Genomic DNA, 27,888 nt, shown 5'->3' on the forward strand with positions numbered 1-27,888 from the left:
CCCACCGCAGCTCCTCTCCTGACTCCCTTTCCCATTAATTCTCCCAGTGACCTGGGATTTTCTGAACCAGGTAGACTTGATCCTCTTTGTTGCCCCCTTGTTACCTGGACTCACATGTCGTTGAATTTCACACCCCGTCCCCGCCCTCCAGCCGTCTGTCTGATGGAGAATGGTGGTCCCTCCTGCTGCAGTTGACCCATCTCCCGCAACTGGTCTCCTGCCCACACCCCCCACACCCCCTTCAAGCTGTGGCCAAGTCGCTCTTGTGCGTCCCAGCCCACCAACATGGATGTCCTCACCACAGTGACTCCTGTTAGCGAGTTCCAATCACAAATCAAGGATGCTACGGACTTGACACACATTATCTCATCTATTTCTCCAAAAAGAAAGAGACTACTGTTTACAACAGAAGGATTGGGGCTCAGGGAGACGGGGTGCCTGGTTGGGCTCCCTGTCTGGAGGTGGGCAGGCCTGAATTCAGACTCTTAACACCTGTTCTTTATCTGCATTGCCAGGGACCCATCACTCCCCTGCCCAGGCTCCTCCTTGCTCTCCAGTCCCTCTTTGTTCGAGGTTGTGGTGCCCAAGTGCAGCCACGTGTGTCCACAGTCAGGGGCCAGGCCCCTCTCCCAGGAGGCCCTGTCCTTCTCACAGGGATGCTCGGTGACAGATGAGCCTTGGCAAGGAGTCCACCATCCTGAAAGGAGATCAGAGTGGCCAGGTGGTCCGTCCTGAACGCTGCCCCCATCTTCAGAAGGTGCTGGGTAACTCCTAACTGTGACACGTGAGCCCCAGCCTTTGCTGTGTGGACGACCAGGAAGCCCAGCTGCTTGGCTCCACTTAGGATACCCTCAGCACCTCCTGACTCAACAGCACACACTGTGCCTTGCAGGGAAACATGGCGACAGGACACTTAAAGACTGAGGGCAGGAGGAGAAGGGGACGGCAGAGGATGAGATGGTTGGATGGCATCACCGACTCAATGGACATGGGTTTGGGTGGACTCTGGGAGTTGGTGATGGACAGGGAGGCCTGGCGTGCTGCAGTTCATGGGTTCACAAAGAGTCGGACGCGACTGAACAGAACAGAACAGATATATAAATTTTCAACTTTGTTTTCCTCCTCAAGCTTATTTAGAAACACTGCATCTTTTACATCCACTTTGGAACACAAATTTCCAAGTACATCACACGTTTGCTCAGTATCCTGACTCAGGGAATAACCCTGCACATCACTGTCTGCAGTGGTCTCCGAAGTGTCCCCTTCCCACCCACTGGGACATGAAGCCCTGGCTCCTCCTAGCGTCAGCTGCTATCTTTGGATTATGATAGCTCAGTAGATGTTTTCTAATGGTTTCTTACTCTGGGTAGGATAAAAAATGACAACTTTCCCATGAGGATGCTTTCTCAGAGCTCACAGGTTTTGTCCTTATATTTTTGCCATTAGCTGCGTCCTTTAAACCACACCATCACTCTCTCTCTCTCAGTTTCTTCCGATGGAGGTGCGGAGCCGTCTGCCCTAGTGGACGACAACGGCAGCGAGGAGGACTTCAGCTATGAGGACCTGTGTCGGGCCAACCCCCGATACCTGCAGCCAGGCGGGGAGCAGCTAGCCATCAACGAGGTACTGGGGTCCCTTCCACGTGGCGGCGGCTGGTGTGTCTAGGCCTAGAATCCACTCCTACTTGTTTCTCTGGTCATTTCTTAGTGAACATAGTCTAACACTGAGAACTCCAGTTAGGCATTTTTAAGGGCAATTTATGTGATTAAGTGTTGCAGACAACCAAAGCTGTCCCTCCCATTCAGAAGGCCGTCATGACGCCTGGAAAGGTTTTCTCAGTCCAGGCAGTGCCCTGCCTACCTTTATAAAGTTCTCACAGCCCTTGTGGGCAGCGAGCATTAGATACTGTCCACGTTTTGGCAAACACTTGGCGACTAAGAGGCTAAGCGATCTGCTAGCAGGTGGCAGAGCCAAAGTGAAGCACGCCTTTCTCCGGGCTTCTTTCTGCTCCTCTGCGTTGTTAGCCCTGTTTTTACAAAAGTCTTTGCAGCAGCCCCTCAAACCTTGGGAGCTCATTTGGAGCCTGTTTGGAGGCTCAGAAATCCCCTGGAGTGTGAACAGTCCAGACAGTCTCACTTGTTGGGTGACTGACTTATGGATTGAGTGGGCTCAGGGGTTCCTTTAAGAGCATGTGAGTGTGCCCCCCTGGTTCTTTCCCCCATCATGTCCTGTGACATCAGGTGCTTGAGCATCATCCATGTGGGCGCTTGGGGGCTGGGGGGCTCAGGGTCCCCCCCGGCTCGGTGCTGAGCTCTCGCCTCTCCCTTCCAGCTGATCGGCGATGGCAGCGTGGTCTGCGCAGAGGCCCTGTGGGACCACGTGACCATGGACGAACAGGAGCTGGGCTTCAAGGCGGGGGATGTCATCCAGGTCCTGGAGGCTTCGCACAAGGACTGGTGGTGGGGCCGCAGCGCAGACAGGGAGGCCTGGTTCCCGGCCAGCTTCGTACGGGTGAGTGACCTCCTGTTTCCAGCGGCAGGGCGGGGCAGGTGCAGTGCCCGGGCCACTCTTTCCTTATCACCCATTGAGCCAGACCTCTCTGCGGTCAGATGGGTGGTGGAGCAGTGTCCACGGGAGTCAGCTGGGCAGCTGGCATCGCTGCTGCATTTGCAATGCTCGGCTGGGCACCTGCGGGCTCAGGATCCTTGCCGCCCTCCTGACCATCCTGGGGAGTGGAAACCAGGGGGCCCAGGCCCGGTACCGCCCCCACTGACTGTCCCTCTCATGTGGCTGCAGCTGCGCGTCAACCAGGAGGAGCTGTCGGAGGGCTCCAGCGGCGGCCCCGGCGAGGAGCAGGAGGAGGACACGGGTAGGGCCCGCCACAAGCACCCCGAGAGCAAGCAGCAGATGCGGGCCAACGTGGTCCAGGAGATCATGGACACCGAGCGCGTGTACATCAAGCACCTCCGGGATATCTGCGAGGTGGGCCTGGACGACGCAGTGGCCCAGGCCCTGTCCCGCGGCCCCGCCCCTGTCCCGTGGCCCCACCCCTGTCCCGTGGCCCCTCCCCTGCCCCGCGGCCCCTCCTCTTACCCGAGGCCCCGCCCCCGCCCCGCCCCGTGGCTCCTCCCCTTACTCGCAGCCCCTCCCCTTACCCGAGGCCCCTCCTTGCCGACTGGTATTCCAGCTCCGGTGTTTCCAGAGCCCCGCCCGCCCCCACGGTGCTGGCTCACGAGTTGCTAGTCCACCCCAGGCAGTGAGGACGCCTCGCCGTACTCAGGGTGCAGTGCCGCCACCCCTCCAGACCCGAGGGCACTCAGAGCGAGTGACCGTCCTGGGGGGCAAACCTTTGAGACCCGCCTGACCCCTCTGAAGCCCCGCGGGGTCCGTCTCACCCAGACGCAGGCAGGGACACAGTATCGTCTGGTGACACCCCAGCTCTGTCCTACAGTGTTCGGGATCCCGCTGGCACAGTCTCCCCACCCCCACCCCCACCGCGGTATTTCCCTTTTTTGTGGAGTCTGTACAGTGGTGCGCTAGACTGGCCTGTACCCACCCTGGTCACTCGAGCCTCCTGACCGTGAATGCAGACCCTGCAGTTTGCGGTCCGCTGAGAGAGCCTAGCAGGAAGCAGGCCAAGTGCGCCCCCCTCTGTGGGGTGGGCTTCACCCCCAGATAAGGACCCCTAGCTTTTGGCTTACGTGTGGCCGTCCTGTCCCCTGGGAACCCACGCTTGAGGGAGCAAAGCCTTATTTTAGGGGAACAGCCACTGCTGATGACTGCTGAGCACGGCCTCGCCCCTCCCATGGGTTAAGTCGACCCTGCAGCACTCAGGGCTGGTCCATGCACCCCGAGGGCAGACGAGGAAGCCCAGGTGCCCAGGAGTAAGTGGGGTTGGGGTATAAACCCGACCCGCCACCCTGCAGCCTGTGGTCTGTTCTGCCATGGTCAGTTCAGTCTGTGCAGTTACACGGCACCCACTTGGGGACAACTGTAGGTGTTCCACGGCCTTTCCATCCTAATGCCATTCCTACCCGCGTGCATCCAGGGTGTAGAGAATTAGCGGTGCTGTCTTCAGTGCAGCCTTGGGTTGGAGATATCCAGGTCATTTTCTCCAGAAAGCGGGTGCCAGCAGAGCCCCGGCTAAGCCATCCTTGGCCCTGGACTGTGACAGGGAACAGTCAGCAATGCGTCTATGCTGGGCAGGGCTTTTTGGCTGTAATGTGGAGTTAAGGATGGGAGCCCGGGCATTTTAGGAGTTTAGAGAAGGTGTGGCAGGACCAATTTCTGAGCTCTGATGTTTGAGACCAAGCCACCTGTTTCATGACTATAACCTGGAAGCTTTCTGTGGTTTCTTGAATTATAAATCCAACCACACTTAGGTTTTCTCTTTCCTTTTGTCTTTAACGTATTTAGGGTACATCTTAGCTATGGAAGTATAATTAGCCCATCAGAGACCCCCTCAGGTTAAGATAATTTTCTCTAGTTAAAACTCACTCTAGGGCTTTCCTGGTGGCTCAGTGGTAAAGAATCTGCCTGTCAATGCAGGCGACACGGGTTTGTTCCCTGGTCCGGGAAGATCCCACATGCTTCAGAGCAACCTAGCCCCAGCACCTCGACTACTGAAACCCACACACCTGGAGCCCATGCTCTGCCATAAGATAAGCCACTACAATGAGAAAAGCCTGCACGCCACAACTCGAGAGTAGCTCCCACTTGCCGCAACTAGAGAAAAGCTTGTACAGCAACAAAGACCCAGCACAGCCAAAAATAAAAAATAAAATTGTGTGTGTGTATATATATGTTTTTTTTTCTTTTAAAGCCCACTCTAAGACCATGGCTCTAGGCCCCCAAAAGCAGTATTGTTGAAATAATTTCTGTGAATTCCTAGATTCATAGAAAAGAGTTTGCTTTCCTATGTTGTAGGGCTACATCAGACAGTGTCGCAAGCACACAGCAATGTTCTCGGTTGCACAACTGGCCACCATTTTCGGAAACATTGAAGACATTTACAGATTTCAAAGAAAGTTCTTGAAAGACCTTGAGAAGCAGTACAATAAAGAGGAACCTCATCTGAGTGAAATAGGGTCCTGCTTCCTTCAGCACGTACGTCACCTTTTACTTCTTATTAATAACGTCACATCCAGTTAAGTAATTTAGAAATGTTTCTTTGCGAAGAAGAGGGGTCCCTTTCTGTTTTATTTCTTTATTTGATTAACTTCTCATAGGATGGAGGTGTCACTTGCAAATTAAGTTAATTAGTTTATATGGTTCATCTTGACCTAAATACCTCAGGTCTATATTTTTTTCAAGTCTTCTCACTTCTCTAAGGTTTGGAGTTAGTGGAGTAAATTCTCGGAGGTGACTGGGAGGGGCCCCCAGGGAGTCCGGGTTGCAGGGCAGCAGGGAGGAGGTAGGCGCGTGGACAGCAGGTGCAGCCCAGGAAGGAGGCCTGTGACCCCAAGGCAAGGCTCTGCGTCTCCCTGGTCACCGGGAGAAACCCACCTGCCCGGGAGAGGAGGGGGCAGGAGGCAGCCAGGGCAGAAACCGACACCTCCCCCTTGTCCCAGGTGACACGGAGGGCGCCGCCCCCCAGGGAGGCCTGTGCCCCTGCCACGCCCTCTGGGGGTCCTTGGAAGGGGCCGGTTTGGGGAAGGGGGGATGCTGTGTCCTCCGCAGCCTCCCCTCCACCCTTTCCCACAGGGAGGAGTCTGTGCTACAGGCGCCCCGGTGCGGGATGGGGGTCGGGGGACTGGTGTTTTCCGTGCTCGCGGGGCCCGGAGCTCCCGAGCTGATGCGGCTTCACGTCCTCCCCAGCAAGAGGGCTTCGCCATCTACTCGGAGTACTGCAACAACCACCCTGGCGCCTGCGCGGAGCTGGCGGGCCTGATGCAGCAGCGCCGCTACCGCCACTTCTTTGAGGCCTGCCGGTTGCTCCAGCAGATGATCGACATCGCGCTGGACGGCTTCCTGCTGACGCCCGTGCAGAAAATCTGCAAATACCCGCTGCAACTGGCCGAGCTGCTCAAGTACACCGCGCCGGAGCACAGGTGGGGGGCAGAAACTCGGACGTGGAGGGCCGCCTGCGTCATACTGTATTGCCTAGTGGAATCAAGAGTCCCGTTATAGAGGGGGAGGACACACAGGACCCCTGAAGGAGCAGGCAGTTTCCAGGGCGTGTTGAGTGGGGTCCACGGTTTCCTGAGGTCCCGCTGGGCTCCCACCCGGTTCTGGTCCAGTGCTTGCTTGCTCCTGTAACCAGCCTGCCCACCCTGTCCCTCTGGCTCTGAGCACAGGGCTTCTGGTTGTGGTTACTGAACGCTCCACCTCCCTTTGGGGCTTATTTGTGAATTCTCCTGAAAGGACCCCCCCAAATTATCCTTTGCTTATGAATAGCAGCTTGTCGTTTTCCCGCGTGTACAGAACCATGTCTGATCTTGCTGTGATTGGATGTCAACTGTCACCTATTCAGTCAGCTCCGGGATGTGGGTGAGGTTTCCCCCACAGGCCGGGCTGCTTGGCGCCCTTTGCTGACGGCAATGATCCCTCGATGAGTTTTCAGCAGCCTACAGCTGAGGGCCAGTGGGGACACGGCTATCACCCAGCAGTATTTTAGGATAACGCTTTTGTGTTTAGGAAAACCAAACCTTGTCCCTGACATCTGTGTTGCAACACAAGGCTTTGCCTCTGCCTGCAGCCCTCGGAAGGACAGGGGTCCATTGGGAAGAGGGAGCCCGGAGAGGACAATGCCTAGAAGAATTTGCTGCAGCAGACCACCAACTCTGCTTAACATCTGTCTATTGCCTTGAGAGCAGTCAGATTCTCCAGGCAGCGCCCGCCCTGCATGGTGCAGGGGACGGGTCATTCTTCTGTCCTCGGCCGCTGGACCCCTGTGGACAGACAGGCCTGGGAAAGGGGGCTTTTCACAATTAGATGGAAGGTAGAAGGGAAGAGCAGGGTCGCTTATCGACATGCCCAGACAATGTTAGTTTAAAGAATCAAGATGAAAGGACTAAGAGGAAGGAGTTTGTTGAAAAAAATTAAAAAGAAGCTGTGATTTTTTTTCTGATGGGAAAATCAGAAAACTTCAATAAAGAGAAGATAGCAAAGTCAGGCAAGTCACAAATTAGAAGAAATGTTTTTGAAGAGAATAAAAAGACATTATGATGAGGAACCAGAAAAAATAAAAATGCAACTTAGGAAGCAGAACATCTTGAAAGACGGGAAAGCTATACCAGGGGTGCACTCATCGCCCTTCAGCACTAATTTTTCTCTTTTAAGGGCATTTTTCACTATGAAGCATTTGCATACTTTGTTTCACCCAAAAAAAATCATTTTAAAGGAAATGACAAAAAGCCATTTCCTCATCTGAACTAAAACAAACCCAAATATTTCAAAAGACCATTACATTCTGCTTCTTTTCTGGAATTGTACAGAAAAATTTGTAGAAAAACAGTAATTTTGCACACTTTCCTTATTGCTGGAGCCCTCTCTGGGGGGGTTGCTCCTGTTATTTTGGCAACCCCCGTGTGCCACTTGGTTCTTCTTTTTTGCTCTGCTTCCGTCTGAAGACAGTGGGGTCTGATCTGCCTAGAGATGCGGGTGGGGTTATTGTTCATTTGCTAAGTCATGTCTGACTCTGTGAACAGAGGAACTACAGCACACCAGGTTCCTCTGTCCTCCACTATCTCCAGGAGTTTGCTTAAATTCTTGTCCATTGTTGGTGATGCCATCCAATCATCTCATTCTCTGCCACCCCCTTCTCCTTTTGCTTTCAGTCTTTCCCAGCATCAGGGTCTTTTCCAGTGAATCGGCTCTTTGCATCAGGTGATCAAAGTATTGGAGCTTCAGTGGGGTGGGGAGTGTTTGGTAAACAGCAGAGTCTGCTCCCAAGGCTTTCCCCCAGCTGTGAAGGACTGCAGTCTAGTCCACCCGAGACCCTGGGGCTGTGTCTGTCCTGGAAGACACAGGAAAGTGCTGGGGGAAAAGACTTAGCTCTTAGCCGGGCAACTGCTTTCCACATCCCCAAAGTGTTAGTGATGGACAGGGAGGCCTGGTGTGCTGCAATCCATGGGGTCACAAAAATCAGACAGGACTGAGGGACTGAACTGAACTGAAAGTGTTAATGCAGAACAAGACCTGCATGTAAACCTTTCTGGCCCCAGGCAGGCTCTCCTGCAGCCTGTGTGCAGATCAGAGCCTTTGTTTTCCTGGTGTCTCCAGGGTCTGAGGGGCTGCTGGGCAGGGGGATGTAGCGGTTTGGTTTGACTGCAGTGTGTGGAAAGCACCAGAAATGAAGGTGCTTGGACACAGGAAATGCCGGTCAGCATTTACACAACTCACTCATGTCCTCTCGTGTAAGACGAGGCTCAGCCAATCAGGACTCCTGGAATGAGTGGTGACCATCACAGAACTCTACAGGGAAAACTAGCTCTGTGTGGACCAGAGCCAAAAGAGAGGCCTGTCCCTTCTTTGTTAATGAAAATCACCCCTCGTCACTGTGACTAAAACTTGTTTCTTGTGGCCTCTGCTTTCATTCACTGTGGTTTCTGGGAAACGACTGATGACATTCTTATTCCAGAAAATTCTGCTGGCATTTGATCGGCCCCCTTAGCCTACGCGGACTGTAGCCTACTCATGGAGGAACAATGGCTGTTGTATAGAGGCCGTCTTGTCTAGGCTGTCAGTGTACAATCAAGGGTGGAGCGTGTTGCTTCTGGGTCCTCGTTTCCCCGTCGCCTGTTACATGGTTAAAATTAACCCCTTACCTTGCAGTGATTACGACAACATAAAGGCAGCATACGAGGCCATGAAGAACGTCGCCTGCCTGATCAATGAGCGGAAACGCAAGCTGGAAAGCATAGACAAGATCGCGCGCTGGCAGGTGTCCATCGTGGGCTGGGAGGTACGTTGGAGCCCGCCACCCGCAGCACCGAACCCCCCTCCACCCCCAACTTGTGGTCCCCTGGTGGGATGACACGCTTTACAACCTGTGATAGGTTCCCTCTGCTCTTGGCTTCCATGGTGTGATGTTTTGATTCACACTGTTGAAGTTAGCAGTCTAATGCTTGACCCTTCACCTCCACTGGGAAGTACTCTGAAGGGTGTCTTCAGAGTACCCAATAATCAGTTTATTGGGTACACCCTTTTCTCCTTCTGCCTGATGGTGGGCTCCATGAGGGCGGCTGGAGAGTGCTCCTAGAGCAGCAGGTTGTGTGGAGGTGGGAGTGCGTGTCCCCTGTGATCTGGGCGAGAAGGATGCTCCGTCTGTAAGGTGGGGGGCAGGCAGGAGAGGTGTTACCTGCAGGGCTGGTGAGGACCATGTGAGGCTGTGCAGTGTAGCACTGACACAGTCTGAGTGGTGGTCCAGCGTGCGCACACACACATACACGCACACGTTTATTTATAAAAACAACAGTGACAGCAGCTAGAGCTTGGACTTGTACTGGATTCACACATGCCTGGCTCTGGTATAAGCCGTTTAAATATATGAACTCGTTTAACCCTCTCAACAGTCCTGGGGAGTAGGAACTATTATTAGCCCATTTAACAGATGGGGAAACCGAGGCACAGAAATGCGAGGGAGCAGAATGGGCCCCTCAAGGCCCATCACCAAGGACAAGCCTGTGACGTGCAGATGGCTGTGAGATCCAGCAGGGGGCGTCCTGCCTCTGATCAGCTGTCAGAACTCTCCCCAAGCACTGAGGAAGTGGAACTTTTTAAAACTAAAGTGGGTGACAGCAGTGAGCGCTGGAAATAGTATTTCAAGGTGCTCACAGCCCCTGGGTCTCAGCCTTCTGTTCGGTGAGTGAGGAAGCTGGGGCACAGAATCCCTGCGGGCTAGCATTTCACAGTCAGGATCCTTTGCCTCCAAAAATACTGTGTATAACTGGGATCAGGGGAGAATAAAATGTTAAAGGCCAGTATCATAGCAAATAGTGTAAAGTTATGTTGGGTTAGATCCAAACTAAATACTACAGAAGTATGTTTTTCCTCCTGCCCTTGCACTCTGATGTCTCGGGGACCGTTTGTTGTCAGAAGCTTACCAGTTTCTTGCTGGCATCGTGCCATCTGGCCTTTTGTCTCCGAGGCCCTGAGCTGGTTATGCGGGGAGCTGCTGCCTGACTCAGAAGCCCCCTGCCTGCAGCTTAAGCGCCCAGCCGCAGGGGGCCCCCGCGCTCTCAGGGTCCGTCCAGGCCTGCCACCCTTTTGGCTCCTGGTGGGGTCCCTCCACCCAGCATTTTTCACCAGGTCTCTCTGATAGAGGGGACCCCTTAGGTGGTACACGGGCTCACTCACATTTTCTCAGGGAGTCTGAAAGAAAAAATTCCCCACCTGAGGAGGCTGTCAGCGAGGTCTGACCGGCCTTTGGGGGCCTGCCCCACACGTGGGCCCCATGTACCTGGCCGCCTGCAGAGGGTTCATGCCAGGGCCCCTGGTAACCCCGGCACCTGGAGGAGACCGTCCCTCAGGCGACCTCAGACGTGCTTGCATCCCTGCCCCCAGGGCCAGGACCTCCTGGAGCGCAGCTCGGAGCTGATCCACTCCGGGGAGCTGACCAGCGTCACGCGGCAGGGCAAGAGCCAGCAGCGCACCTCCTTCCTGTTCGACCACCAGCTGGTGTTCTGCAAGAAGGACCTGCTTCGTAGGGACGTGCTCTACTACCGCGGCCGCGCCGACACGGACGCCGTGGAGCTGGTGGACCTGGAGGACGGCCGAGACGGCGCCCGCGGGCCGGGCCTCAGGAACGCCTTCAGGCTGGTCAGCCCGACGGGCGACGAGGTGCACCTCTTCTGCGCCAGGAAGCCCGAGGACAAGGCGCGGTGGCTGCAGGCCTTCAGGGACGAGCGCCGGCGGGTGCAGGAAGACCGGGCTCTGGGTGAGCCTGGGGCCCCGCTCACCCCCACGGGGAGGAGGCTGGGGAGCCACCCGCAGGTCCTCGTGTTCCCGAACTTGCTGACAAGACCGACCGGGCAAGGTGCTGTGGGTCCAGTGGTTGTCCCCATTTCACAGATGAGGAAATTGAGGCCCAGGGCCCTGCCTGCTCTTAGCTTAGAGCATGGTCGGTAGACTTTAACACTCCCCCCAAGCCTGTAATTTCCCCCCCGCCCCAGACCAGGAGAGGCACAGGGAGCCTGACGTCTGCTCTCCAGCTCTGCTCTGCACATCACACACGGTGCATCCACCTCGCTGCCCCATCCGTCCGGGCCCAACAGCCCCCTCCCTGCCCCAGAGCTCAGGGCCGCTAGGGCAGCCCTGCTTCCTGCCCAGCCGCCTCCTGTCTTTCCGCTCCCACTCCCCCAGGCTGGAGCTGCCAGGCCTGGTATTTACGACACCCCACCCCACTACACCCAGGTCTCCAAGTTCATCTTAGAGCCACCCCTGGGCATGGCCGGGGTCTGAGCACAGATGGCCACATGGAGACAGGGCCTGAGCCCCAGAGACGGTGGGGTGAAGGGAGGTGCCTGCAGCCCACCGGGTCCCAGACCTCAGGGGCTGCGGTCTGCTCTGCCATGAGGGGAGCTTGCCTGGAAACCAGGAGGGGCTTCAGCAGCCTCCCCTGACTCACACGAGTCCACCATGGAGACTCTCACCCATCGGAGGCCTCCTAGGTCTCACCAGTCAGGCAGAGCAGTGGCCGCTTCTCAGCTCTGCCCTGGACGGGCCTGACCGTACCCCTCTTGGCACAGCCGTGCCTCCTGTAGCTGGGGCTTGGGGGACAGGGACGGGTGGACGAGCGGATGAGGGGGAGGAATGCATGTGTCTTCCAGGGGCCGGCAGGCCTGTGGCCCAGGCGCGTGTGGGGTGAGATAGGTACCCTGACCTTGCCTGGCCAGTCGCATGTGCCCGGTGTCTCCTGCTTGGACGCATCCTGGCGCCGTGAACCAGGCAGGCGTGGAGAGCGGGAAGGAGGTGGAGGGCCGGGCGGGTCTGGGGTCCGGAGCCTGGAGGGGACCCTAGGGCCTGTCAGGACGGGAGTCAGGTATGCTGAGGGACCAAGGCCCAGGACACTCTACCTTTGCACAAGGTAGAAGGGGTCCTGGCAGTGGGTCCAGGCCGGCCAGCTGCACAGGCAGAGCCCAGGTCTCTGGCTTCAGGGTGGAGGGCCTGCCCAGAACAGCACAGCCACCCGGCCCCACTCAGTCTTGCCCTTGGCCCTTGTCCATGTGACCTGCAGTCAGGGTGCAGGAACCAGCACCCCTGGCTCAGACGTCACTTCTGCTTGGGGTGAAGCCAAGCTTTCACAGGGCCTGTGGTCTGGCCTCCCCCAGCACCCTCCTTGTGGGGGGACAGTGAGGGAGGCCCTGTGTGTCTGTCCATCTGGGTTTACACAAGTGGTCGCTCTGCACGGGGTCCCGGTGTGGGAAATGGCGGTGTGGCTGTCCAGGTGATAGCCCTCCTCCTTGTCCGCTCTCTTCGGCCCCTTCTGCCTCCTCAACAGTTGAGGCTCTCTGCTTTGGTTGTAGAGAGGACCTCAGGGTTAACGTGGGTTTTGGTGCAAGTTTTATCCTGAAATGTTTTCATGAGTTTTGAATACATACCACATTTGTGTCTAAATCCAGGAATGGAAATTTCAGAAAATCAGAAGAAACTCGCCATGTTAAATGCTCAAAAGGCAGCACACGGAAAGTCAAAAGGTGAGTTTCGGAGTGCATGTGTCAGTGTTGGAATTAAAACGGGGAGAAATGCCCGAGGTTGTGACGTGTGACGCACTCTGAGTGGGAGACAAGTGTGAGTTAGAAAGAATGATGGATCAAAGCAACGGACAGTTTAAAACCACCTGCATTTGGTTCTGAACGGACTTCAGTGCATGCTCCCGTGTGCAGAGGCATCTGTAAGATGGTTTAACTTGGGGCGGCGGGCTTGTAGGCCCCCACCTCTGCCCCCTGAGCCTGCGGAAGCATGGGTGGCAAGAGAGGGATTCTCCACAGGGCGGCCAGCTGGGAGGAGCCCTAAGGTTTCCAGGGTCGCCCCTTCCCTGAGTTCCCTTGTGTTGTCCTCTCTCTCCTGCCAGGGGACAAGGGAGGCCTGTGGACAGAGCCCATCTTCCAGAACCCCTATTCTGTCCTCCTCTCCTGCTGACCATCACAGTCAGCTTGTGGTCCTGTAGCTGATTTTTTACACCTCAGTTCAGTTGGTAAACAACCTGCCTGCAACACACGAGACCCCAGTTAGACTCCTGGGTGGGGAAGACCCGCCGGAGAAGGAATAGGCTACCCACTCCAGTGTTCTTCCCTTGTGGCTTCCCAGTGGGCTTCCCTTGTGGCTCAGCTGGTAAAGAATACGCCTGCAGTGTGGGCGACCTGGGTTGGGAAGATCCCCTGCAGAAGGGAACGTCTACCCACTCCACTATTCTGGCCTGGAGAATTCCATGGTCTGTATCGTCCATGGGGTCTCAAAGAGTCAGACACGACTAAGCCACTTTGACTTCACTTCACTTCCAACCACCGGTGCACAGGTTTAAAATGCCGGCTCTAAAGAAAGAGTTCTGGTTATTTTGATGAGCCATCGGTGCGATTCTAAGCACATTACTTGCATTCACCCAACTCTCATAACCCCCCCGGTGGGCACTGTACCCCCCTGTCTCCGAGACTGGAAAACCGAGGCTCAGAGAAAGCCAGTAACGCCTCCAGCTGGCGGTGAGCGGACGACGCCGGGCTCTCACCGAGCGCGTCTCACCGCCGCTCCCCCCACGCCGCGTCCACTTCCTGCCCCGCCAGTGCCGGGCTTCCGGCTCCTTCCCGGCTTCCGGCTCCTTCCCGGCCTCGGGGCCTCCCGGGGCGGTCTGGGGACCGGGTTTAGGTGAGGCCTCGGGGGGAGGCCATCGGTGTCCAGCACGCAGCATCTGAGTGGGTTTGTTGGACGGCCACTGGGGTCCTCCTGGGAAATGTGACTGGAGGTCGGCCAGGGGACGCGGGGGGCTCTTCCCTTTGGGCTGACCTGTGACCTGAGTGGCTTTCCCTCTGCACCCCTGCCCCAGGCTACGGCGGCTGCCCCGCGGCGCCCCCGCTCCAGAGCCTGCGGCCGGTCCACCAGCGCCACGTCACCGTGCCCAGCAGCCTGCCGCAGCAGCAGGTGTTCGCCCTGGCTGAGCCCAAGAGGAAGCCGTCGCTCTTCTGGCACACCTTCAACAAGCTCGCCCCCTTCAGGAAGTGATGGGGGGGCAGCGGCCCAGGGACCCGGTGCTGAGAGGCCTCCCTGGGCCCTGCTCCAGCCGAGGACAGGACCTGGCCCCGCCTGGGGAAGCAGAGGCCCGACTGCCCCCTCGGGCTCCGAAGTGATGCTGGGCGGGGCCCCGGGAGCATCGCTGATGACGAGCTGGTCCGGGCTCGCGGCGGGGCCAAGGGCGCTGTGCTCCCGGAGGAGCAGGAGGAGGAGGGTTGGGTCACTGGCCTTCCGTCCTGAAGGGGCGGGCAGTGCAGGGGCTGTCCCTCTCCTCCAGTGTGGGGGAGGGGTGCTGCAGCCCCGCAGGGGTCCCAGGGTGCCCTGGCGTCTTCCGAATCCATGTCTGGTGGTAGGGAGATCAGGGCGGCGTCTGCATGCGGTCCAGGGTCCGAGGTGCACAGACCAGTGCGCCCCAGAGACACGGAGGCTTTCAGGGAGGGGGACCCACTGCTCCCTTGTACACAAGTCCTCACCCGCGTGCTACCCCCTGGGCGGCACCCACGAACCTACTCACATACATGCGTTTGCAACAGAATCCCCGTTCCTGTTAGTTTGACCATAAAGTGAACGTGCAGGCACAGCAGCTCAGAAAGCACCCGGTGCCTGTCCGTCTGTCCTTCCTGATCCAGCAAGGATCAGGATGGACCTTCTGCTGCTGCGAATGCAGGGCACTGCAGGGTTGCGCTTCCCGCATGTTCCTCCGTTTGTCACATGTACCCCAGCAGTAGTGCCAGCCGTGTGGTGATGCACGCGTCGACAGGTTTCTGAAGATGTGTTTCTTATGAAAGGGACCTGACAAAACATCCAGGTCCAGAGAGAGCAGTCTTCTCCAGCGAGGGCCGCGCGGCTGACACCTGTCAGCAGTCACCCCCTTGCTTCTGTCTCCTCGTAAATGTTGATGCGAATACTTGTAAAGGTGCCGGGATGAGAGCCGCCCGTCCTCGCGCAGCAGGTGGGGGTCCAGTCAGACCCTGGCGTTGTCTGCTTGAGAATCTCTCTGTGATGTTGAAAGCACGGAAGTCCCTCTTTCCTACCAGGCCTCTGCTTGAGCATCAGCACACCTGTGCTGTCCTCATGGAGGATATCTGAGCCTCCAGGTGTGGTCCCAGAGCCGCCCCCCAGGGAGGTGCTCCCTCTGGGCACCTCGGGCCCCGGATCCCGGATGAAGGCCCCTTCTGTGAGGGGGCTTCCCGGGAGGTGCTTTGGCTCCTCGTGTGTGCGTGTGTTTCCTTTTCGAATAGACGTCTCCATTCTAGGTGCATTTATATAACTGACCTTTTTTACTAACAAGGCATAATGATATATTCTTCTCGTGGGGCCCCCCAGCAGAAACTGTAGGTGCTCTGTGCTAAAGAGTTGTGTGTGTATATGGCAGTTGTGGATGGTTGGGTTGCTTGGATGGTTGGTGGTTTTTTTAATAAAAGAGAATTACTTTGAGGAAGTAAGGCGAATCAGTTGCTCATGTTACATTTCCAGTGAGGACTCGGCTCCAGTGTAGAAGCACCCAATGGGCCCTCGTCTCCCTTGACCTTCCCCAGTTCCCCCAGCTCCCCCACCCCCAGAGCATGGGGACCAAGGGTTGGAGGTGCTGTTGGCAGCCCTGGTCTGTCTCCCGTCCGATCCCTGACTCTGTGCTCCCCTCTCTTTCCCCTGGGGCTTTCCAATGAAGGAGCCATGGGTGCCCCAGGCTGCCCACCCCCACCCCCAACCTGTCTGTACAAGCAGCGGTCGCTTGGTCAGATGTCCATCCCAGATGACTCCCACTGGGGTTTCCAGATGATCTGAAAAATCACTAAAATATGTTTAAAAGGATGTAGCATCCTTTGACCTCTTTAAATCTGTGTGTCTGCCTTGGGTTTATTAGCAGATGCCTGCAGAATAGATGGGCCAGGGTACTGTTTTCACATTTGCCAAACTTCCTTCTTGACTCCTTGTGTGTCCCACTTGGAGAGAAAGGGAGTCAAAACAAATAGCCTCCTGTCCAGATTGTGTATGGACTTGTCTGGAAATCTCGCTCTCTCTGTCCTGCCTTTTTTTTCTTTTTAACCCTACACTGCATAATATGGGTGGACCTGCCTTCCAGAAAGATAGAATAACATGATAAATTTCACTTACTCTGTTACTCATGTTAAAGTCTCTGCTAACTTTGTTGAAAGACCTGGGAAATGGCCTCAGGTCCAAAGCAGCATTCTCAGTTTTGATGAAGCCTAAAATGTAGAACAGTCTTGCAGTAGGTTGTGAGCTATCATACAGCAGGATATTTCTAAAGCCCTGGAGAAGTAGCATCCTTGTCTTTGGCTTGCAAACTGGAAGAAGCGGCCATGATTTGCCAGCCTCTTCCTGGGACTCGTGTGTTCTTAGTTGATCTGATCTTCACCCTCCTCCCCATCCAGTGGACCTGATGTTGGAAACATGTCCATCATCATCCCCCATCTGCCCACCCCCACCCCATTTCTGGATATCGCTGTGCCTTTTTATTCATACTACAGAGGCTGAGCTTCATGCCTGTTCAGAAAATCTCTCAGATCCTACATCGCTGCTGTCTAGACACAGCAAAAGTGCATTTAATCCAAAACCTGTTTCACAACAGAAATGTTCGGTCGAAGCCACCACCCAGCACTTTATCAGTTGGGAATGTCTACAAGCCCAGACTGCTGGTTCTCGATGCAGATCAACTCAGTTACCCAGCTGGGACACAGCAGCCCAACCACCTGAACCAGGGAAGAAACTGGAGTGTGTAATGTTTGTCTGGGAGAAGAGAAACAAACATGTCCCTCACCACTGAGTGCCAACAAGTGTGGATCAACGTGGCTTGCTGGCCAGGGATGCTGGGCACACGACAAGCTCAAACTGCCCCAAAGTTGTCCCCATAATAATCTTAACCTACAAATTGTCTTCCTGTTAAAATGTCACCTGGCTAATGCTGTTCTCAGGATGTATGCAACAAAGGTGGAATCCAAGAGACTCTGAAAATAACATGTAGAAAACATCTGATCTCGGAAAAAACCTGGAACTTAAACACTGGACACACATATAGTGACAAACTTAACATTACCTTCTTCGTTGTTTATTAGGTATCTGGCACAAATTTAGAAGATACTGTAACTGTGATTTAACAATTGGTCAATTTTTTTTTTTTGTAAATGTCAGCATCCGTCATGTTTGACTTACTTTTCAAGGCTTTCCAGGCCCTGTTCCTTTAATTCCAGCTCGTCAACATCAAGACGATATTATCTGTTGAGGTCAAGTGACAGCTTCCCAACTGATGACATAGGCGTTGTCAGCTGACGTGTTGTATAAGATTGCTTGTACGACAAGTATGTACTTTCTCTGAAGTTTTTGTAAAAAAAATTTTATTTACAACGTTATTTGAATGATTTTTTGTAAATGCTGTGAATCTACATTTGTTGTTTTGTATCTGTATATTAAAGTTAATTTGTCAAACTGTAGTAATGCATTTGAGTGTGTGTGTGTTTCCTGGTGTGTGTGTGTGGCTTGTGGGTGTATTACGTATGTATGTATGGTGTATAGGTGAGTGTATGTGGGTGTGTAGAGTGTGTGTGTGTAGTGTGTAGGTATGTGTGTGGGAGGTGTGGGTGGTGTGTAGTGTGAGTGTGTGCATGTGTGTGTAGTGTTTGGATGTGTGTAGTGTATGGGGTGGGTGTGTGTGTTGTGTGGGGGTAAGTGTGTGTGTGTGTGTATGAGTATGTATGCGTGTATGTGTGTGTAGCATATTTTAAGTGGAGAGTAAGTGTCTAGGAAGCTTTCTGGGATTTACAACTTGTTCCCTGTCTGGATGCCAGTAGATTTCTTTTCAGCAAAAAGTCACCATTAATGACCTGGTCAGACGGCTGGGTGAGTGTGGAAGAGAGAGGTCTCCGAGGGAACAGAGGAGCCACTCGGCTTGGAGAAAAGCCCCCAAACATTGGAAAGAGACTGGAGAAGCCAAAACCTGAGTGAGGAGGCCCGTTCTGGTTCCCAGGGGCAGGAGGCAGCTGCTGGCTCTTCCCCGGAGGGGCTTAGCCAGCCATGTTCACTGAGCCAGGCCAGTGGGGTGGGGAAATGAGGGAATTTCCCTAACAGCTTGGGAAAGTCATCAAAGGCTCACTGTTGCTGTGGCGGTCACCAGGAAGGGGTCCCCACAGAGGCTGCCGCTGACTCTTCATCTAAACAGCCACCTGCCCCCACCTCCTTTGGCTAGGCTGAAAGAGGGGCTTATGCTCATGGGCTGGGGGTGTGGATTCAGAGGGTGGTGCCAACGACACAGGAGAGCACCCATGGGGGAGGAGCAGGCTGGGACAGGGCTGTCCTCAGAGGGGTCCAGGTGAGTCACCCACCCACCCATTGGACACCAGAGAGGCAGCAAGACGGGTGCTTGTCCAGTGGGGCGTGTGGTCAAGAGGCAAGCACTCGGAGCATCACTAGAATGCAGCACGTGTCCTGTGACATGGGAGCAAACATCTGGATTCTGGGAGAACTTCAGGGACCGCCCCTTTCCTGGGGGGTTGGGGCAGGAGGCAGGGCCCCGGCAGACCCCAAAGGGGAGCCCTCAGAACTGTTCTCTGGGAAAGAGCATTGGGGCATTTGTTCTCTTGATGTTATTTTTAAGTCAGAAATCAACGTTCATAGACTGACGGGAAAAGAGAGGAATCTGATTATATGGGATTGGAAAAAAGGTTTCACCGTGTTGTTCTTGGGGCTTCCCACAGACAGGGGAGTCTGGTGGGCTACAGCCCATAGGGTTAACACTGAAGCGACTTAGCATGCACGCATGCATGTTCTTAGTGCTGTGTGCGTGTGTGCACACGTGCGCGCATGTGTGGTGAAGAAGTGTTAGTCATGTCTGACTCTGTGACCCCATGGACTGTAGCCAGCCAGGCTCCTCTGTCCATGGGATTCTCCAGGCGAGAATATTGGAGTGAGTTGCCATGCCCTCCTCCAGGGGATCTTCCTGACTCAGGGATCGAACCCAGGTCTCCCGCATTGCAGGCTGAGTCTTTACTGCTGAGCCACCAAGAAAGCCCGTGTGTTGTGACGAGGACAGGGCGTTAAAGTCTTAGGCACACAAGCGCCCACACTGACAAGAACTACATGGAGGCGGGGAGACCGAGATAAGCGATGTCGCGTCGAAGCGTCCGGGGTCTGAAGGAGGCCTAAGGGTACCGTCTTTGTTTCGGTTCTGTTGGCTCATGATTGACCCAAGGTCAGCTCAGAGCCGCACAAAGAAAGCAAAGGCACAAAGGTCTCTCTAAGGGGAGGAGGCTGCTGGGGACGCCTCCCTCCAGGCCCACCCGGAAGCCGCCTCACCTTCTCTCAGTGAAAGAGGAGGAAAGAAGGAGGTCTATCCGCTGAAGTAAGTGGTGGTGTTGGATGACGGCAGACTCGAGCATTGCCTCAGTTTTTGAAGTTCTTCCAAGAGGTCTTATGCTCACGTGTTCCCTCCCCGTCCTGCTGTTTTGCAGATCTAGCCACCAGGGGATTGCCTGGCAGGAAGGCGTGATTTTATTTAGTTTGCTTCTGATTTCTGGTTTGCAGAGCCCCTGGGTGCCGCCTGCAGCCCTGGGTGCAGGTAAGTGCCTTAAGACACAACTTCTTTGCATTCAATTTAAGGCGTCGGAGTCAGAAAGCAGCTCTGTTATCACTGGTGTGTGATGTGTGTGCTTAGTCGCTCAGTTGTGTCCGTCTCTTGCGACCCCATGGACTGCAGCCCGTCAGGCTCCTCTGTCCATGGAGTTCTCCAGGCAAGAATACTGGAATGGGTTGCCAGTTCCTTCTCCAGGGGATCTTCTCGACCCAGGGATTGAACCCACGTCTCCTGCATTGAAGGTGGATTCTTTACCCACTGAGCCATCGGGGAAGCCCACGTTTTGCAAAGTAGGTAGATGTCTACAGAGTTTGGGGTGAGAAAGGAGTAAGCCAGTTCCAAATACACTCTGAAGAGGCTACATAGGAGATAGAAGCAGATTTTGAAATCTTTCTGCTAGAACTCTGCAGACTATCTGGGAGGAGGGTGAAACCCTAGAATAAATCGTGAGACCTGTCTAGGGAGCTTTCTAGAGAAGCTTGGATTATTTTACACAAATGTTAAGGTGGACATTCTTAGATTCCTGGCAGTACTAACTTACCCAGGGTAGTTTAAAACAAGGTCCTCAACATGTGTTGAAGAAGAAGTACATGTGTACAAAGTATAGAGAAAGTGAGGAAAATGTCTTCAGTGATGGCAGGTTGGAGGTTTAGATTCTTGGGCAATCATGTCGGGGGTGACTCTGGGCTCACGCACCCAGAGTTGTGCTCTATGCAACCTTCAGAGGCTGGAGGTTTGGAGACCCAGGGAAGATTGCTGTACTGGGCTCTGGCCGATCTTCATTAAATCTTCCTATTTGGAGAAATAGGAACCTTGAGAAGTGGAAACCCTTAACCTTGGCTGTGGACCAGGGACATCATGTCCTTGGAGAATAGTAATCAGGGTGTGCCCTGAGTGACCTTTTGTAAAGCAATTCAGTAGTGAAGGAGAATGCAGATCAAGCATAGGAGAAACTATCCAGAAACAAGAAGAACCGATTTTACTTGGGTCTAAAACACAGTAATTCCAAAAGCAGTTTGGAGTCTGTAACCTTTTGTCCCTAGCTGTTTCTGTCTGTTAGGATTAGGGGCTCACGGGGGCTTCCCAGGGGCCCTCCTCCCCCCATGAACTTGACATTCAGCAGGAGGACTGTGTCCACTCTCCGTGTGTCCACACTGGTCGTATTGATACACTGCCATCCCTGCTGTCAGAGGTTTATTGTATCACCTGAAGGGTTTCTCATCCAGTGTATCCTTAGCAGCCCAGAGCTCAGTGACTACAGGTGTCAAGCCCTACTCACTTTGGATGGGCGCCCATTCCTTTGACAGCGGAAGCCTTGCATCGCTTATGATGTAGCCTTGGATGCGGGTGAAAGACCCCACATCACAGGCTCCAGCGAGTGAGCAGAACATGCAGGTCTCGCCCATGTCACCAACCAGCCGGGAGGGCAGGGTGGCCTGCGCTGTCATCAAAGACCAGGATTTCTTGTCCCCAGGGCACTGCCCTCCTTCAAGGGGTCCACGATGGCTCACGAGGGAGGGGGCACCCCTTCCCAGGAAGGTCGTGGTCTCCACGCTGCCTGTGTTGGTTTCACCCACTTCTTAGCGGCCACAGGCTGGTTTCATGGTGGACCTAGGCTGCGAGGAAGCTGGGTCATGAATCTGTCGTGGGCTGCCACATGCTAGCTAGAATTTCTGTCACCATTGGCGACGGGGAGCAGGGGCATTAGAGAGACTAGACCCTCCACTGAAAGCGTCCACAAGGATTAGATTCAACATCCAGCTGCCTGCCTGTGATGATTCGCACATAGTTAGAACCAGGATAGTATCCATTCATTCAACCACACAACAGATACTGAACTGTGATATGCTAAAAATAAGAAAGTGTAAAGATGCAGCTGCTGTCTTCAGTATGCTGTCACCCGCAAGTGATGCCGGTCCAGGGGCTGTGTGGAGAATGGGTGGGGGAGGGGGAGAGAGCCAGAGAAGACGAGAGGGGGAGGGGAAGTGGAGGAGGGAAGCCACTGGGGGTCCTAGCTCCAGCACCTTCTACGCAAGCACGGGACGCTGGAGTTAAACCTTGCAACTGAGGAGCCAGCCTGAGGCTTTGTGAGAAACACCTGTGTAACCTTCTATTTTGGAAAATAACCCACGAATATGATTTCTCCTCTATGCCTTGTGCAAACCCTCCTGTCCATCTGCTAAACATTTTTTCTTTAGAGACGGTGCCGCCCCTTTTCTCGCTGCTCATCTGGGGGGCGAAGGTGTTCCTTTATTCACAACTGGCACTTCTGCTCATGTCAGGTGTGTAAGAGCCCAGAAGAGACTCCTGGAAGGGTGCACGTTTGCTTTCATCTCAGCTCCTCTCTGGTCGGAGAGCAGAGTGCAGTATATCCCAACCTGACATTTTATTGGCTCACAATCTGTTTTACTATTGGAATAATTGTAACACACATTTTGAAAAAAAGGGAGAAATATAGACCCCTACAGAGGCTGGTATATGCAGTTTAGATTTGATTGCAACCAGCCACTTCTGAGTTAAACAGAAGAGGAAGGTGTAGTTTATTTATGGAAATTGGCTCTGAGAAAACTCAGCTTGATTTCCTGAAAGGAGGTAAGTTTGTGACTTCAGAGGGAAACATCCACCTTTCCTTTTCCAAAAATACTTTTCTGTGCATCAGACTGCACCCTGAGACACGTAGTGGCTTCCATCAGGTGGCGACGTAATCCTTGGTGTCACAGTCTAGCTGGGTTTAGAAGATGTATCTCTAGAAACAGTTTTAAGAAACTGTAAAAAAGCCTTTTTAAAAAAGAGAAGCTCTTGGAACCCCCACTCCGAAGCAGCCCTGTGCATTTGGATATATCTGCTACTAATTTTTCTTACTACATACACAGGCACACACCGTTTCATTGTGCTTCACAGATATCCTGTTCTGTAACACATTAAAAGTTTGGGGCAACCCTGCATTGAGCATCAGTTCCTTTGGTGTCCCATTTTGGTACTTCTCACAATGTTTCAAATGTCTTCATCACTATTTGTTATGATGATCTGTGATCAGTGACTTTTGATATTACTACTGCTACTTGCTGAAGGCTCAGGTGATGCTTAGCATTTTTCTGCAATTGGTGGGGAGGGCGCTTCCCTGCTGGCTCAGAGGGTAAAGAATCTGCCTGCAATGCAGGAAACCCAGGTTTGATCTCTGGGTTGGGAAGACCCCCTGGAGAAGGGCATGCAACCCACTCCAGTATTCTTGCCTGGAGAATCCCATGGACAGAGGAGCCTGGTGGGCTGCAGTCCATGGGGTCACAAAGAGTCAGACATACCTGAGCGACTCACCCTTTCACTTTCACTGAAAATTAACCCATGTACACTTAATAGACCCCAGTATAGTGTGAACATAACTTTTAATTGCACTGGAAGCCAAGAAATTTGTGTGACTCAGTTTTTTTGTGATATCCACTTTATTGCAGTGGTTCTAGAACCAACCTTTCTCCTGTCTCTGAACTTGACTCCTCCCAGTACCTCCTGTAAGTGGAACCAAACAATGTCTGCCATGTGTGACTGGCTAAGTTCACCGAGCACAGTGTCTTCAAGGTTCATCACTGTTGTAACATGCCTCAGAGTTTCTTTCCTTTTTAAGGTTGAATCGTGTCCACTCTCTGCATGGACCGCATTTTGTTCATGTGTCAGTGACACGTGGGATGTTTCCACTTTTGGTAATTGTGGACCACGCTGCTGTGAATGTGGGCAAACAAATATCTGGGAGAGCCTCTGCGTCACTTCTTTTGTGTACACCCGGAAATGGGGATGCCAAGCAGAGGCTCATTCCGTGTTTGCTTCACCAGTCAACACGTGGTTTCACACACACCATGATCTTGTTTTTTGCAGCAGCCCTGAAAGGCAAGCATTCATCTCTTCTCTGGCTCCAAAAAGGGATTTTCCCAAAGCAAAATAGTCAACTGGAGTGTCTGCCTAAAGGGACTTGGTCAGCGGGGGTTTCCTGACCTGGGACGTGGCTCTCTCCTTGATTGCTCACCAGTAAGAGTTGCCCCGACCTTCCACATCCCTTCAAAGCTGTGTCCTTCTATTGTGGGTGGCTGGTCTTCTCCCGGCTCCCACCCTGACCCATCCTGACCCTTCTGTCCAAGCCTGACCACTGCGCAGAGCAGAGGCTGTGTCCGTGGCCGCGGTGACGAAAGCCTCTCCCTCTTTCCATTCAGCCCTGTTGCCCAAGCCATGAGGATCTGGTGGCTCCTGCTTGTCTCTGGAGTCTGCATGGGGACGGCGAGCTCACAAGACACCTGCAAGCAGGGACACCCTGGTGTCCCCGGGAACCCCGGTCACAATGGACTGCCTGGGAGAGATGGACGAGACGGGGCAAAGGGCGACAAGGGGGACGCAGGTACCCACCACCTGCGCCTGCAGCTGCCCTCCGCTCCTCCCCACTTCTTCTCGCCTCCTCCATTCATTCATCGCCTGTGTGCTCAGCGCCTACCCGCTCACCCCTCTCCATCCATCCATACATATCTCTCTCCATCGCCTAGAAGACACTGACAGACAGCCTGCCCCGGCCAGACCCAGGCTGGGTGTGGGGTACAGGGCAGCACAGGCCATCAGGACCCTGTTCTCGTGGGCTTCCCACTGGGTGGGGCTGCCTGTCTGCCCGCCAGCATCTCCGGTGCCGCGGGGCCGTTTTCAGGAGCAAGTGACGTCATGGACCTTTCTGCCTCAAGTGGCAGGTATGAGGGGTCTTTGGCACCAGGGCCTGGAGAGATCCGATGGCTGGGTCTCTGGCAGAGCACCCAGCGTGGTGCTAACCTCATCGCCTCCCGTCCCAGTGGTCTGCGCAGCACGTTGACCACCACTCTAAGGCACTGGAGAGGTCCTTCCAGAACCCGCTCTTCCACCTCTAGTAGTGTAGTGTGAGCATGGTCCTCTGTGCTTTCATAGGAGGCTAGTAGACCTTCCAGTCCACTCCCCAGAGAGTGATGGAAAAGGACCACAGAAAGCCCCCTCGCCCCCACCCAAGTCCTTGTCACGTGAGAAACACACGACCGTGATTGTCAGCTGCATGCCTGGGAAGCCCACCCGTCCACTTCACAGCCCGCTGCTCTGCCCACTCAGCATTCTTGTTGCTCGCCCCAAATGCCCATGCTCACACCCCGCCATGTGTCGTGTGTGAGGGGGTCAGGCTGGGGCTCCCTGGGACCCTCCATCGCTGACTCACACTCAGGAAACTGGAGCTAGAATTTTAACTCCTGTCTGTTTTCTCACTTTTCACCAGGAGAACCAGGGCGTCCTGGTGGCCCTGGGAAGGACGGGATGACCGGTGACAAAGGAGAACCAGGTCAGACACAGCTTCCCACTCAGCTGCCCTCATCCTGAGTTGTCAGTGATGTGGCGAGAAGTGTTAAGTGCTAACCAAGGACAAGTCCCTTACAGGGCTCTGAGAGTGACCCATGGGAAAGGCCACGCAGTTCTCTCCAGAAGCTCGCAGTTCAGTGCAGAGATGGGCAGACTTTCTGTAAAGGGCCACAGCGTCCCAGTCATGACCGCTCAGCTCTTCTGTCGTAGGGCAAAGCAGAGACGGGGAGGCCTCAGCATGCGGGGCTGTGTCCCGTGAAACCTGAATTGTACATGAGTGTCACGAATCTCGGAACATGACTGGTGACCATTTAGAAATGGCCACCATTCCTAGCTTGCGGGCTGTTCAGAAACAGGACGGTGGAAGTGGAGGGCGGAAGTGGGCCTTGGGCTGTGGTTTGCTGAAGCCTGATTTTGTGCTGGGCCCTGAGAAAGACGCAGGATTCTGACTCAGTGGCCCTGCAGGAGAAGGGGCACCTGAGCTGGTCCCTGGAGGTGGGAGGGTGCTTGGGAGGGTGGTGATCACAGCGTCCTTGCCACACTAAGTGGTTCTAGTGCCTTCCATGTGCTGACTCAACACAACAGCCTATACAGGAGGCGGTTTATTATCCCAGGTTACAGGTGAGGAACCGGTGCAGGTGGGCATCAGCTTGTGCAGAAGTGGTGGAGGCCGGCTGGATCCTGGCGTCTGACTCCACAGCCGCTGCCCAGTTGGGCTCGGGTGTGGGAAGAGGGGGCGGCCAGGCTGGGGGGGACGGGGACAGGGGGAACCAGCACAGCGCGATGCACCTGCCAGAGCAGAGCTCAAGTGAGGAGCTTCTCAGGGCATCAGGTCATCAGTGCTGCGAGTCACCTCCCCAGACGGCCTGGTGAACCTGCTGTCTGTGGTTTTCCCACTTCCAAAGGAGTTCCCTGGGGGATGGGCAGAAAGCTGTCATTTCTTTTTTGGGCTGCCCATGCCCTGGGGCATGCAGGATCTTGGTTCTCCCGACCAAGGGGACCAAGGATTGAACCCTTGCCCCCTGCAGTGGACACGGGGAGTCTTAACCACTGGACTGCCAGGGAAGACCCCAAAGAAGAACTGTCATTTTAACATGAGCCCCATCGCTGACTTAGTCGGTGTTACCTGAGTCAGGCAGTGTTCTGGGTGCGCCTGAGTGCACGTGCACATGTGTGTGTGTGTATCTGCAGGATTGAGGAGTAAATTAATTTTCACACCCTGACCTCATACTAAGCCTGGGTGCTGCTTTATTTCATTCATATTCTCAGGAATATCTTCACAAGGCAGCTTCATGAATTGTCTCTTCCCCTGTTCTCTCTCTTCCTCCTCAGGGGCAGACGGACATGTGGAAGCGAAGGGCATCAAAGGTGACCAGGGCTCGAGAGGACCCCCAGGGAAGCACGGGCCAAAGGGACTCGTGGGCCCCCCGGGGGAGAAAGGCCTCACGGGGGAGACGGGCCCCCAGGGGCAGAAGGGGGAGAAGGGTGACCTGGGGCCCGTGGGTCCAGAAGGGCCTGAGGGCAACACCGGACCTTCGGGCCCAACTGGACTGCCCGGGCCCACGGGCCCCATCGGAAAGCCAGGTCCCAAGGGAGACGCTGGCCCCCTGGGGCCCCAGGGCGAGCCTGGAGTCCGAGGCCTGAGAGGATGGAAAGGGGAGCGAGGAGAAAAGGGGAAAATCGGCGAGACGCCCGCCTTGCCCAAAAGCGCCTTCACGGTGGGGCTCACGGTGCTGAGCAAGTTCCCTCCGTCAGACACGCCCATCAAATTCGACAGGATCCTGTACAATGAGTTTGGCCACTACGACGTGGCCACGGGCAAGTTCACCTGTCACGTGGCCGGCGTCTATTACTTCACCTACCACGTCACCGTCTTCTCCAGGAACGTCCAGGTGTCTCTGGTCAAAAACGGGGCCAAAGTCCTGCACACCAAGGACGGTTACACAGGCTCCGAGGACCAGGCCTCGGGCGGCATCGTCCTGCCCCTGAAGCTCGGGGACGAGGTGTGGCTGCAGGTGACCGGAGGGGAGAGGTTCAACGGCTTGTTCGCTGACGAGGACGACGACACGACATTCACGGGCTTCCTGCTATTCAGCAGCTCCTGACGGCTGTGGGGAGGGCAGTCTTCCCCCATGCACCGGGGTTAGCTTGGTGAAGACGTTATCCGATGATTTTACACTATTAACTATGTTATCACTGTCATACCATAAGAAGGTAAAAAGAGGAACATTCTCCCTAAAACTGATTCTACAAAACTCAGTATCCCTCCAAGAGTAAATCTAAAAATACCTGCCGTGTTTATTACAGTTTATTTACTATTTTTCCTCATTCCCACGGTCCGGAGAGTCTCTGCTTGTGTGTTCCCTGTGGGAAGCGTTTTGATACCGTTTTAGTGCTCGAAGGAGCCACAAGACCTACTATGTGAATCACCCTGGGGCAAAATTCTTCTCACCTGTGAACTTGAGGAAGCAGATAAGAAGTTATCTTATACAGCAGTGGACAGGGGCCGGGACAGGAGGTCCCATCCACGAGGGAGAAACAGGAAAGACAAGAAGGGTCCAGGTCCCAGGTCCCAGCCAAGCCAAACCCAGCAGGGCAATTTCCGTTAGAGTTACCTTCTAAAATCTTTGAAGGAATGAAGCAGAAGGAAAAGTTACTGAACAGGGAGACCAGGCAGAGTTGGAAGTGGAGGGTGGTGATGTGCCTTCTAGTGCATGGTGGGTAAAAGGGAAACCAGCCCTCCAGGCCATAGTGGACGTTTCCTGTTCAGACAGGTACTGTCCACTTCCGTTCCT

General features: G+C 54.5%; 2 protein-coding genes across 8 annotated transcripts in view; both read left to right on the forward strand.

The window, feature by feature from the left end:
• SPATA13 (spermatogenesis associated 13) overlaps positions 1 to 17,606 on the forward strand; it is a 223,889-nt gene extending 206,283 nt beyond the window's left edge. For all 4 annotated transcript variants that reach the window (XM_065901963.1, XM_065901965.1, XM_065901964.1 and 1 more), the window contains 9 exons: positions 1,487 to 1,623; positions 2,332 to 2,511; positions 2,797 to 2,982; positions 4,927 to 5,106; positions 5,818 to 6,050; positions 8,776 to 8,905; positions 10,507 to 10,879; positions 12,564 to 12,638; positions 13,982 to 17,606. In XM_065901963.1, the coding sequence (XP_065758035.1) occupies positions 1,487 to 1,623; positions 2,332 to 2,511; positions 2,797 to 2,982; positions 4,927 to 5,106; positions 5,818 to 6,050; positions 8,776 to 8,905; positions 10,507 to 10,879; positions 12,564 to 12,638; positions 13,982 to 14,157 (1,670 nt within the window). In that variant the 3' untranslated portion in view covers positions 14,158 to 17,606. The remainder of the gene's footprint in view (positions 1 to 1,486; positions 1,624 to 2,331; positions 2,512 to 2,796; positions 2,983 to 4,926; positions 5,107 to 5,817; positions 6,051 to 8,775; positions 8,906 to 10,506; positions 10,880 to 12,563; positions 12,639 to 13,981) is intronic.
• A 2,020-nt stretch (positions 17,607 to 19,626) lies between these two features.
• Positions 19,627 to 27,888, forward strand: C1QTNF9 (C1q and TNF related 9). Of its 4 annotated transcripts, XM_065902042.1 has the most exons (6): positions 19,717 to 19,735; positions 19,946 to 20,040; positions 23,618 to 23,767; positions 23,950 to 24,131; positions 25,014 to 25,076; positions 26,426 to 27,885. In XM_065902042.1, the coding sequence occupies exons 4-6, from the start codon at positions 23,966 to 23,968 to the stop codon at positions 27,196 to 27,198; spliced, it is 1,002 nt and encodes a 333-aa protein (XP_065758114.1). In that variant the 5' UTR covers positions 19,717 to 19,735; positions 19,946 to 20,040; positions 23,618 to 23,767; positions 23,950 to 23,965; the 3' UTR covers positions 27,199 to 27,885. The 4 variants fall into 4 exon arrangements, with proteins under 4 accessions (XP_065758116.1, XP_065758113.1, XP_065758115.1 ...); XM_065902044.1 differs by lacking the exon at positions 19,946 to 20,040 and having other exon boundaries at positions 19,627 to 19,735; positions 26,432 to 27,888; XM_065902041.1 differs by lacking the exon at positions 19,946 to 20,040 and having other exon boundaries at positions 19,627 to 19,735.

This window comes from Muntiacus reevesi, chromosome 11 (assembly GCF_963930625.1).
Source record: "Muntiacus reevesi chromosome 11, mMunRee1.1, whole genome shotgun sequence".
Classification (NCBI taxonomy): domain Eukaryota; kingdom Metazoa; phylum Chordata; class Mammalia; order Artiodactyla; family Cervidae; genus Muntiacus; species Muntiacus reevesi.